This window comes from Calonectris borealis, chromosome Z (assembly GCF_964195595.1).
Source record: "Calonectris borealis chromosome Z, bCalBor7.hap1.2, whole genome shotgun sequence".
Lineage (NCBI taxonomy): Eukaryota > Metazoa > Chordata > Aves > Procellariiformes > Procellariidae > Calonectris > Calonectris borealis.
In genome coordinates this window covers 86016200-86028308 of record NC_134352.1, presented here as the reverse complement: position 1 = coordinate 86028308, position 12109 = coordinate 86016200, and the positions used below count along the sequence as shown (strand labels likewise).

Here is a 12109-nt window from a genome sequence, read left to right as displayed (position 1 = left end):
CGGCGTCTGTCAAAGCGCCTTTACAGCTTCCAGCCGCTCTCGGGAGCTCTGCTCGAAGGGTGGTGGTTGTTTGCCAACCAGAAGTGGTATCATATGTTTCTTTGTCTTCGTCGACCTCAAAACTAAATGGTTTTCGTCTTGTACAATCGCAGAAAAATGTAGATCGGAGGGGACTTGTGGAGGTGGCCGGGGTGAAAGCCCTGCTCACGGCAGGGCCAGCTGCGGAGCCAGGGCCAGCTCCCAAGCTATGTTGGTTGCCCAGGGTCATATCCAGCTGAGCTGGGTATCGCTGGGGATGGAGGAGGACAGCCCGTTTCCTAGGTGTTTGCTTTCATGTGTGTTGGGAAAAAATACTTCTTCTCCTCAGAAGGATATCACCGGGATTTTACTGCGTTTTCTCCGTTGAGGTTTCAGGAAGCAGGACCGCCGAGCCCCAAGCGCCCCGTAACAACTCGTTCTCTCTTAAAACCAAATAATGCTGGTTCCAGTCTTTTCTTAGTATCTCATGTTTTAAAAACCAAAACGTCTCAACAAGGAGAGAGTTTTTGTCTCTGCTATTTTACACTTCCTTTCGGTTATTTGCATTTCGTCTAGTAGTAAAAGATTTTCTCTAGTTCCCCTTGGCAGGATTCCCTTTTATCTTTCTTACTGCGGTCTCGACTTGCTGTTAACAATTATCCTATATTATCTTGTAAGTCTGATTAGAAACATCCCTCCATCTTTTTATCTGCCCGAGTATTTACTTTTTGAGAATAAAGAGCGATTTACAGTTCTCTGCCGGGTTTATCGCCCCTTTCACTCGAGCGTTGGGCGAGGCACGCACCTGAGGAGGTGGAGCACTGGGTTCTCCGTGCGGACGCGCTGTCTGTCCGTCCTTACAGACGGCCGTCGGTACCTCTCCGTCTCGGAGCGCAGCCAGCCGGAGCTGCCATGCAGGACCAGGGAGGCAGTGCTGGTGTTACTGCTCCGGGCGCTTTAATATCAGCGTCTCCTGCAACTCCTGACAGTGTTGCTCTTCAGATGCTTAACTCTTCTCGGCGGTCTCCTTTATTTAATGAAGGAGGAACCCTGCTCCGCAGAGTGTGTCTGTGAGGCACGGAGAGGGGAGGAATGGATGCGTTTCCATCGCACCCGCGCTGTCAGCTCCGATGATGGCATTACTGGAGTGTTTAATAAAACCTTTATTGGTATATTACCCGGAGTCACGGCGTTGGCAGGGATGGTGCCCCTTCGGGTTTGGGACTCGGTGGTTAATGAAATACAGCGAGCGCTAATTTGGACGGGGCTTCTCGTTTTGGAAAGGCAGGTGACAGGTTATTATGTTTGGGGGGAGCGGGGGCCGCGCCGCTCGCTGCCGCAGCTCCCGCTGTCAGAGGCTTAGCTGGCATTACGGGGAAAAAAATGGCAGGCCTGCGAATCTGATCCCCCGAAATGAAAGTCGAATGCCAAATTGAAATTCCTGCAGGATTTCCGATAGCAATGGGGGAATTGAGAAGCCCACAATTAAGCATATGGGCATTAAGATAATTGTCAGATCTGTTGGCGGACATGATAGAAGACAGATGGGTAGGAATCAGTGCGCTCGGCTGCAGCACCCTGGGAGACAATTTGACGTTTTACCTGCCTGAGCTGCTCTGCCGCGTTTGTCACGAGGCGTGCGGCGCGGCGTCCTCCCGGGCGGCCCGGGCGGCGTGCGGGGCCGCGCGCGGTGCGGCTGTGCGGGCCATCTGCGCCCTCTAGTGAAACGCAGCCCGGCGCTGTGCCTCACCGGCCCCATCCCTCTGCGGGGGTCCCCCGCGCTCGGGGCTCGGCCGGCTGTCCGGCACCGCACGGCCTCACCGCTGCCTCTCTGCTCCCCGGCAGGTCGGAGCGCACCGCGAGGACGGGGTCAGCCTCCGCGGCAGCCACTCGCTCGTGCCAAACCAGGTCCCGGTCCCCCAGCTGCCCGTCCAGTCCGCCACGTCCCCGGATTTGAACCCACCCCAGGACCCGTACAGGGGTGAGTACCACCTGCCTGGGAAGCCCGTCCCGGGACGCAGCATCCCCAAACACGCGGCCGGGACGGCGGTGAGCCGGGTGGAGGGATGAGGTGTCCGGTCACAGGGACGGTGGAGGCTGTACCACGGCGCAGGGCGCAGCCGAGACTGCAGGGCAGAGCCTGTTTGCTAATTCGGCTCTGCTCTCTGAAATACTCCCGTTATTACAACTAGAAGGTGCAAGCAACTTACCTCTGGACAGTGAGTCTTGATACCAGGACTGCTTTAAGCAGCAAAATCAAGAGTGTAGGAAACACTGCAGGAGGCACATCAAAAAGGTGTGAGTTTAAGGCGAGACTCAGTGTAGGTCTGAGTGATTTTCCACCACCTTTACAATTCTGCCCGCAGGCAGGACGGCACCAGGTGCCGCTCCTTGGCTCCCAAGATGTGCTGCACTGTCCTAAGCCTCTCCGACTCCTCTGCAGGGTTGCTGCAAAGCAGGCCTGGAGCTAGCCGAACCCAGAGGACATCGGGGGTTTGTTGTTACTCCGAGAGGCAGCTTGATCTTCCCATTAAAGCGAGGCAGAAAGAGCCCAAACTATTTTGATGGCTTACAAGGTCTCGCTCATTCATTGCAGCCAAGGTATTTTGATTATTTTACAAGAATGACATACTAAAGGTTTTTTTTTTACGATGAAGGAAAAGTTCTGTAGTGATTGAAGAGCAGGAGTAGCAGCTGGGTGTCCTGTGCCACCTTCCCCAGAGCAGAGCTAGACCTCAAAGCCCCGGCTGAAACCCGTTTGCAGGAGGTGCCTCCCCCACGCCTGGCTCTGGAGCAGCCAGCTGGGGCTGCGCTGCAGGTCACCCTTTGCCGGGGACAGGGGACACACACCCAGACCATTCAGGCGTTGGCTGAAGCACTGCCTGACAGCTCGTCCGTGTGTTTTCTCGCAGGCATGCCAACCGGACTGCAAGGACAGAGCGTCTCCTCGGGTAGCTCCGAAATCAAATCTGACGACGAGGGAGATGAAAACCTCCAGGACACAAAGTCTTCTGAGGACAAGAAACTAGAGGATGACAAGAAGGATATCAAATCAATTACTAGGTCAAGATCTAGGTAACAGTATATAATAGTGTCGCTTCATTTAATTCCTTTACTGGATTTCGATGAAGTGAACAGAACAGGAGGAAACTATGAGGTTTTTTCCTGGCAGGTAAAACCACAGCCTAAGTGGAACGGGATGGCTATTCTGGCAGTACCGAGTACCTTTCTGGTACCTGTACTCCAGGACTTCCTCAAATTCGAACAATTCACAAATTTGGACACTGAGCAAGTTCTCCACAATCTATAAAGAAATTGCATTACGCTAAAATGTGTGAATTAGGCTGTTATTCCTCTCTGCTTGTGCTTGCAAATTGGAATACAGTATGGATTTTCATCTCTTTAAAACTGTGCCTAAGAGCTGATCACACCTGCGTCTGAACTAACAAACCGTATGGTTTTCTTTTACCTCTGAAATAAATTTGGCATTCCCAGTCCTCAATTTCTGTAAATCTCTAGGGCTCCCTACGTTTAAGCGGAGGGTTTAGAGGTCTTTACTTGTTCGGCTTCTTCTTTATAAATTTTTGGAAAGTATTAGTGAAGGCGTAGCTGGATTGTATCATCTGGGAACTCATGCCCATGGTAAATGTGAACAATGCCTATGGGTGCTGCCAGCGTGAACCTGAGCAAGGGACAGGCTTTACCCCTGCCCCCATGTCAGCACAGGGCCCGAGGTACAGCTCAGGACTGCAGATAGTTGTTGTTGTAGCAAAAAATCCCAATAAAGCTGAAATCCAGGCATGACCCTGCTTTGCTCAGGGGATTTTTTTAAAGATGAATGGCAGCATCCTTCTGCCTTTTCTCCTTCCACGCCTGGTTCTCTGTATAAAAACCGAGCCGAGGTAAGAAGCGTCTGAGCAGACGTGCTGCCGCCAAGAGAGCGCCGAGACTCGGACCTCTCAGGCCAGTGCTCGCTGACGTTTAAAACGTTAATTACATTCTCGTCTCTTATGACTGGAGAAAATATATGACACTCGAGATTTTCTCTGAATAAATGTGTTGAAGTTACCATATGTATAAGTGAGGCTTTCATGTGCGTTTACGATATGGTAAGAAGAAAGCACCTTTATGCTGATGGGAGGTGATCGTAGTTCTTGTTAATTCAACAAATATGCTGTCGCTTATGCATATTTATATGTGCTTTGAAGCTTTTGTAGGCTAACATTTTTGCTTTTAACATGCTTGCAGCTTTAAAAGGTTACTCCTGATATTTAGTTATATGTCTAAATCCGTGTTGTTAGGGCTGCTGAAAATTTATTACTCCATTTGCATAACCAATTCAAATTATATAGTGCCAGTGACTCACCAGTGGATGTGTTTTCAATTTAAAATCATCATTTTATCTGGATAGAAAGCAATTTTGTTGCAGAAAGGATGCAGAAGTTCACCATAGGGCTCTTCGCAGCCGTAAATTACTTTCGTGGCTCTTTGCCCACGGGCGTTTCAGTGCCCCATGCTCCATGCAAGGACTGGGGTGCTGCCCGCACCCACCGCCCGTGGCTAGCCACCGCTCGGGAGGATGGTGGATCCTCACTCTCAGCGATGAGAAAGTTTCTTCCAAAACCCGAATGACGGTCTGCTGAAAGGGAAGCGTGTAAATGCACGGCCGTCATCCTGGCTTGGAAGCTACTGCTGAGGGGCCGGAGCCCGTGGGACTTGGGTGCTAGCACTGGCGTGAGACGGGGCAGGTCCCCTCGCTGGTTGGGGACAAGCTCCTCGCTCCCGGGGCGAACCCACAGGCAGCAAAGACGGGAGCAGTGCAGATAGCCACCGCCGCGTCCTTTGGGGTTAAAGGGTGACGATAAGTGGAGATCTGCCACAATTTAAAATGTTGCAGTATTGGCTGTGATAAAATACGATATTGAAAAAAAGCTGTACTTGTGCTTCTTTAAAACATCAGAAGTCCTGCCTTGCAGAATGCAAAGCTTCATTACAAACCAGGGCTTTACTCGGTGTAAAATTTAAGGGGACTGAATTTTGTGCAAGTTTGGTGGAAGAGGGACAGCAAATAAGGATCGCTCGGAAGGTGTCTGCTCATGAGTTGTAGCCCTAGTTTTGGACAAAACCTTTGAAAATTTTTGCACTGCTTATTTTCCACGTCATTAGAAAATGATGTATTCCTTTTGTCTCCCAGCAATAATGATGACGAAGACCTGACACCGGAGCAGAAGGCCGAGAGGGAAAAGGAAAGGAGAATGGCCAACAACGCTCGGGAGCGCCTGCGCGTCCGCGACATCAACGAGGCTTTCAAGGAGTTGGGCCGGATGGTGCAGCTCCACCTGAAGAGCGACAAGCCCCAGACCAAGCTCCTGATCTTACACCAGGCTGTGGCTGTCATCCTCAGCTTAGAGCAGCAAGTCAGAGGTCAGTGTGCCGCCTCCTGTATCTCCTTACATCCCTCCGGGGCTTGGGCCGTGCCAAACTCACCTTTCTGGATTGGGGAAAGCCTGGCCGGGGGCACCCAGTGCCAGGGAGAGAGGCGCCCAGAGCCAGCCGGGCACCTCTGGGCACGCGGGGTGCTTGTGTTCCCCTGCGGCTCCGGCCCCGGGGATGCTGGCGTAGGGCCTCGGCAGCCTCGGCAGGTTTTCCGTTCTTTAGCCAGGTCCAGATTCAGTATTAAGCTTGGCTGCTCCGTAGCGAAGCGCGCCCACGGAGGTGTGGCAGAGCTGGCGGGTGGAGTTGTACTGCGCTTCAGCGCGTGACCTGAGCAAGCTGCATCCCCTGCTTCAGCCCGCTGAGCTCCTGTTCCTGGGCTGGAACGAATAACGGACAGTTAATTATTTTAAATGCCTGTGCAATGAACAGACCAATCTGGTATAAAAATGTGGATGTTTGAAATCGCCTTTTGCTTGAATCCGACAGAAAGAAACCTGAATCCGAAGGCAGCGTGTCTGAAAAGAAGGGAAGAAGAGAAAGTATCTTCAGATCCTCCTCCGCTTTCCCTGGCAGGACCCCACCCTGGGATGGGAGATGCCTCCAATCACATGGGACAGATGTAGAAAAGGCAGGTTTGTTTTCAGCCCTGCCCTGGGGGCCTTCTGCCCCGCACCCAGAGGGGTACCCCCCTCCAGCCCCCCAGCCCGGGGCAGACCGTCCCCGGGGTGCTGCGCGCGGGGGTGGGTGTGCCGGCCCACCCCTTAGAAATCGATTTTCGGGTCGCCCCGCGAGCACGCCTGATTGCCAAGGCAGCGTTGGGGCGGGCTGCTGGAGGAGGGTGTAGGGACGCACGCTCAACTCTCCCTGACTGATGAGACTTTTTACTTCTTCCGCAGGTCCAAGTTGCCACATTTCTTCATTTAAGCAAGAGACCACTTCCTTAACAGCTGTATTATCTTAAACCCACATAAACACTTCTCCTTAACCCCTTTTTTGTAATATAAGACAAGTCTGAGTAGTTAAGAATCACAGACGCAAGAGATTTCAGCATTCCCGATTATTAAAACCGAGAAAAAACAAACAAAAAGTGCAACTTGAGGGACGACTCTCTTTAACATATCATGCAGAATGTCTAACGCAGTATGTTACGAGCTGTAAGTGCACAGCCTAGAGACTGAATGGCAATCTTCTCCACACTGTGGGACAATGCATTTGTGCCTAAACTTCTTTTGGAAAAAAAAAAATATAATTAATTTGTAAGTCTGAAAAAAATATTTAATTTAAAATTGTAAACTTGCAATAATGAAAAAGTGTACTTCTGAAGAAAAAAAATGAGCATTTTTGTTGGTGTGCTAGACAGCTAGTGTTTATACTTACTGGATATTAAAAGGGAAGCTTTGCTGCCCAGATATTTACAAAACCAGCAAACGTCCTAATGAAAACTGAAGCGATGACATTAGCCATTCCTTAGGGTAGGAGGAACAGATGGATCTTATAGACCTATGACAAATATATATATATAAATATATATATAAATATATATTAAAAATTTAGTGAATATGGTAAGCTTTTGTTCATTTGTTTCAGACTTTTTTGCTCCTGTAAAAAAATAGTACTGATTAACTTTTTTAAAAAGAAGATTTTACTGTAAATAAGGATTTTTTTGTCTTATTTCTGTCCCTCTCCCCTGTTTTTGTTATTGTAACCTGTAGTGCCAACTCTGTCTCTGGAGGGGTAGTGCAGGATGAAATGCTGACCCTGACGTTGCTTCTCATTCATAACTAAAGTAGAGAGTTGTTTCTTCGGTCTTTGGGGAAGACAGGACTTGGGGTCCGGCGGAGAGCCGGCACCCCGGGCGCGGGAGCGAGCCCCGGCCGCCCCGCCGCCCCGCTCGACCCTTTTCTGGGATTTTCAGAGGTACAAGGTTAGAATGCTACAATGTTACCACTGTGCCTTCCAATGTTTATATCATCGGAAACATAACATAATCAAAGTGGCTGTGATTAACGAACCGATTAAAGTGTTACCTATGTGTGTAGCCTAAATAGTGTGCAGTGAGGCGTTGCTGAATACATGGTCAGATTTGGGGGGGGGGGACACCATCGCGGGGGAAATTGCAAGTAGTGTGACAGATTTGATCGACTTCTTTTTCTGTTGTTCTTCTCTCGTTTTTAAGTGGATTATTTAAGTGTAGACCACTTGCTGCCTCCTCCTTTCTTTGTGAAATGCCAATTCCGGTCATCATGCAGCATTATAACAAGCCTTATGAGTCCTAAAGCATTAAGTTGCACTTTCTCGAGGAGGGGTGGTAGTACAGTATTTCTCTGGCCAGTACGAATGAAGTTTTTACTTAACATATTTAATAGTAACATAGCTCAAACTATGGCACAGCAGCTCATCAGATAACTAGCTTTGAAGTCTGGGCACAATTGAACCAACTTCCATAGTGAATCTTAATAACGATTGACTTTGGTGTACAGTACGATTAACAGATAGTGCTCCTAGTTAAGTATTTGTCAGCATCCTTTTGTCTCTAATTCCAGTTTCTATTTTTACAGCCACACCAACCTGGCATGTATTTTAAATAAAATCTCCCTGTTCGAGTAGATTTTCCACCTATCAACACTGAATAAATGCCATAAATCCATCAAACGGTCTAAATGTTCCATCTGTTCTCCTGTTTTGCCAGTTATATAGTAATGAAAAATACATTTGTAAATTTTATGCAACAAATGGCAAACGTATCATTATTTTGAAATTGTGTATGTAAAAGTTATATTTTTACATGTAGACTCTTGTTATTATGTGTTTTAATACATTGTATCGGTTTTTTTGTTTATAAAAATCTGTGTGGTTGAAAAAAAGTCTCATTTAAATGAAATAGTGAGATACAAGAATCTGAATTTTATGTTTGTTTCTGAAAACGTAAAGAACAAATATGATAGTTACCACGTGCTCACCTTCGACATCCCCATACCCATTTGGATTAGCTGTGTGCGTGCTGAAAACTGTAAATATGTTCAGTAGCGATAAAACTTTCAATGTTTTGATTTGTCGATAAGTTTCTCAAATGTGGAGGTGGATTCAACTGCTAGAGCAGACGCTAGAGGAGACCACGCTAAGGCTTCGTGCCGAGTTGCAGAGGCTTATGGCAGGAGAAGCGCTGGACTTGAGCAGGCCTGGTTTAGCTGAGAGGGGTGTAACAACGCCCGAGCCCCCCCGGCGCTCGCGGCGGTCCCGCGGCGGGCGGGGGGGCTCCGCTGCTCCGTGCCGCGCGGGCCGGCCCCCTGGACGGTGCGAGGAGCACGATGCCGATGAACAAGCCATACGTTTTTTTTCCAGGAGACCTCAGACCCGGTGGAGCAGGCGCGGTGTCGGTCTGGCCGAGCGCGCCACTCGCTCGGGGTAGGGACCGGCAAGGAGGTCGTCGCCGAGCTGCTGAGGACTGTGCTTCTGATAAACGGTGTAAAAAAAAAATGATAAGACCAACTTCATGTTTATTTAAAACAATCTGTGGACAGAAAATAAATGACGAGTTTAGTTTCTGGAACTCAAAAAGAAAGAAAAAGCTTTTCTTGTTCCGCTCGCACTCGGCTCTGGCTGAACTGGAGGAGCGGCTCGGGGCGGCGCGGCGGCGGCGGCGCTCCCGGCCGGCGCGGGGACGGAGGCCGGCGGCACCTGCGGGCACGCCGAGGCTCGCGGTCCCTGGTTCACGCGGGATGCGCCCTCGCCCGTCCTGGATTTAAGAACTGAGGATCCTGGCCGGCTTCCGCTCCAGATGAGGCAGGATTTAAACACAAAAAAGCCCACGAGTGTGTAGTCCGTAGTTTTTTCCGTTATTTCCCAGCCCAGGTAAGGTGTGCGCATCTCGAGCTGCCGTTCTGCGAGGGGATTGAGCTGATGATACTTAGTTAAAGCCGTGAAGGTTTTAGAAAGCTGTACCCCGTGGTAATAAAACCGGGCTAAGAAACTCTCAAAGAAAGAAAGAAATACTGAATTAGCAGCTTTTTCTGAGCTGATCCACCTCCACATTCAAGTAATTTATGAATATGCTGAATAGGGAATCTGTTCATCTAGAACTTTTTTACCATTTGTCTTCTGTGTAGCTGCAAGGAACACTAATGTTTATACAACTGTCAGTCCTACCAGTGATGCAACTTGTACTGATTCAGTCTTCCGAGGTTTTTTGGGTTTTTTTTAGTTTTTTTTTCAGGGGTCGGGGTGGGGAAGGCGATGAAGACGGGTGGTCAGGGAGAGGAGGGGTTCACCTTTGTATCCAATAGGCAGAACATGATCCGTGTCCAAAAGCGAACAATACAGAATATTGCCAGGAATGAAGAGATTTCAGCGGAAACAAGCACAAACAAAAAATAAAAAAGAAAAAAAAAAGAAAAAATACAAAAAAAAAAAAGAAAAAGAAAAAAATTAGTCCACTGGTTGACTGGAAAAAAAAACCTAGAGGTGGAATACGATGAATTCCAACACAGCGGGGCACCAGGGCCCGGGGGGGCCCTACCTTTTCGTTTCGGTTTTGTTTTGTTTGTTTGTTTTTTAAAAAACATGTTCTTTCTCATGGGACTTGAAGTTGATTCATATTTGTGCAGTGCTGGTTTGACCATACTCATTTCAAGTATTATAGACTTATGTAATGGTGAAAATATATGAACTGTGGCCTTTTTCATTCTTGTTACTTGTGATGCAATTAAGTGAAGATAAGAAAAAAAAAAAAGCAGAGATTTACCATGTATCAGTGCCTGGCTTTTTGTTATAAAGCTTCGTTTGTCTAGTGCTCTTTTTGCTATAAAATAGACTGTAGTACACCCTAGTAGGAAAAAAAAAAAACTAAATTTAAAAATAAAAAATATATTTGGCTTATTTTTCACAGGAGCAATCCTTTTATACCATGAATATTACGGAAAAAAAAAATTGTCAGATTCTGAATATTTCTTCTTTGTAGATTTTTGGAATCATTCTGAGTAAAAGTTTGTTACTTTATTTTACTATTTAAAAGATGTTATTTTACCATGTGTTATTGAGATGAAACTGTATGGTAGCTTTTTTTTTTTAGTTGTAGGTCGCAACGGGGAAATTTTTGCGACTATACACATAGCTGCAGCAGTAAAAACGAAAAAAAAAAGGGGAAAAAAAGGGAAAAATATTAAAAAAAAAAAAAAAAGATGAACAGTTACACCTTGTTTTCAATGTGTGGCTGAGTGCCTCGATTTTTTCATGTTTTTGGTGTATTTCTGATTTGTAGAAGTGTCCAAACAGGTTGTGTGCTGGAGTTCCTTCAAGAAGATGACAAGCAAACAAAGACAGCTTGGTGTAGGCCATTACCTGTTTCTCATCTGTAGTTATTCGATGCCGTCATGTACATGACCGTTCTGTAGCAATAAATGTGCCATTTTTATAAACCGTTTCCGACACTTGGGTTTCATTTCATTCTGCATTGCCCATCGCCGCCGGGGCCGGCCACCGCCGTGCCCCAGCCTGCGCCCCGGGGCTCTGCTTTTGGGGGGGTTCTTAGCGGAACGGCTGCTTTGTTTTTCATACGTGTGTGTGTTTCTGGTGAAAACCCGTTGTTTCCCTGTGTCCGGTGCGTGTGCCGTGCCCCGGCGGGGCTCGGGGCTGCGCTGCGCCGGGACCCTGGTGCTGGGGTGGCCGGAGGAGCCGGTGCCGGCGGCGGTGCCGGGCGCTTGGGGCTTCCCCCCGCAGTGGCTTCTTCACCTGCCGGCAGCGCCGGCAAAACGCTTCCCAGCCCTCTCGGAGGAAGGTGCTATAAAAAGGGAAGATCACTTTCATTCTCATTCTCATCTAGATTTTACTCTGTTTTGTAAGTAAAACATCTGTGTTTCACCCTAAAACTCTGTGAGCCCCCGAAGAACACAAAGCAGCTGCTAGAGCAAGCAGGGGATGCCGTACAGGGGGCTGGAGCGCAGGCGAAGCCAACCCTTGGAAAAACGGGCGGAATCTGTAAAATCCGAGGCTGTGTATCTGCAGAAATTGAACTGCGAAGTGTTTCGCTGTGCCCTCGCTCGCGGTGCCCGGTCGGCGCTCACCGCCTCAGGTCTGCTCTTCTGCAGGTTTTTCTCTGCTGCGATTTCTTGGTTGGAGCTGGAGTGAAGGCCGAGCTGCGAATTCACTGTAAAGCGGGCATTGCCAGCCGCCCTCATGCTTTCACGGTATTTACAGGGGTTTTTTTCAGTAATTCACTTCTGGTTGGCACTGTTGGAGCTTCTCAAGCCAGACGGAAACCACGGAGCTCAGACCTGTACAAACTCCTTGCATCACATCTTACCAACAGAAAGTTGTGCAAATCGCGGTGGTGGGGACCGTGGTGGAACGGTTTTGGAGGAATGAGGGGGGCTGGTTCCCGCAACACTTATACAACACCGAGACGGACATAAAAACCATTGCAGATGTGCGCTGAGGAATTATTTATCCAGTGTGGTGTCTTTGGGATCTTTTCAGTTATTGCTGTCGCCCGCGTCCTCGCGGCGGTGCCGTCCCAGCCGCCGGCTGCTCGCTCGCGGGAGGACCCTGCTGGTAGCGCAATGTGAGGACTCGGTTTAATCAGCCGTACGTGACAGGCATCTCACCAAAGCTTCTGGATGATAACACCTTCAGTTTTGCCAATGGACGGAGTCTTACTGCT

At 48.6% G+C, this 12109-nt stretch overlaps 1 protein-coding gene across 13 annotated transcripts in view; it reads left to right on the top strand.

Moving 5' to 3' along the window:
* Positions 1-10336, top strand: part of TCF4 (transcription factor 4) — a 235940-nt gene extending 225604 nt beyond the window's left edge. For 7 of the 13 annotated variants that reach the window (XM_075137536.1, XM_075137542.1, XM_075137539.1 and 4 more), the window contains 5 exons: positions 1864-1999; positions 2931-3093; positions 5213-5442; positions 5941-6082; positions 6351-10336. In XM_075137536.1, coding sequence (XP_074993637.1) covers positions 1864-1999; positions 2931-3093; positions 5213-5442; positions 5941-6077 — 666 coding nt within the window. In that variant the 3' untranslated portion in view covers positions 6078-6082; positions 6351-10336. Of the gene's footprint in view, positions 1-1863; positions 2000-2930; positions 3094-5212; positions 5443-5940; positions 6087-6350 lie in introns of all 13 variants that reach the window. The other 6 variants (XM_075137541.1, XM_075137540.1, XM_075137535.1 and 3 more) reach the window with 2 other exon arrangements.
* The last annotated feature ends 1773 nt before the right edge of the window (positions 10337-12109 follow it).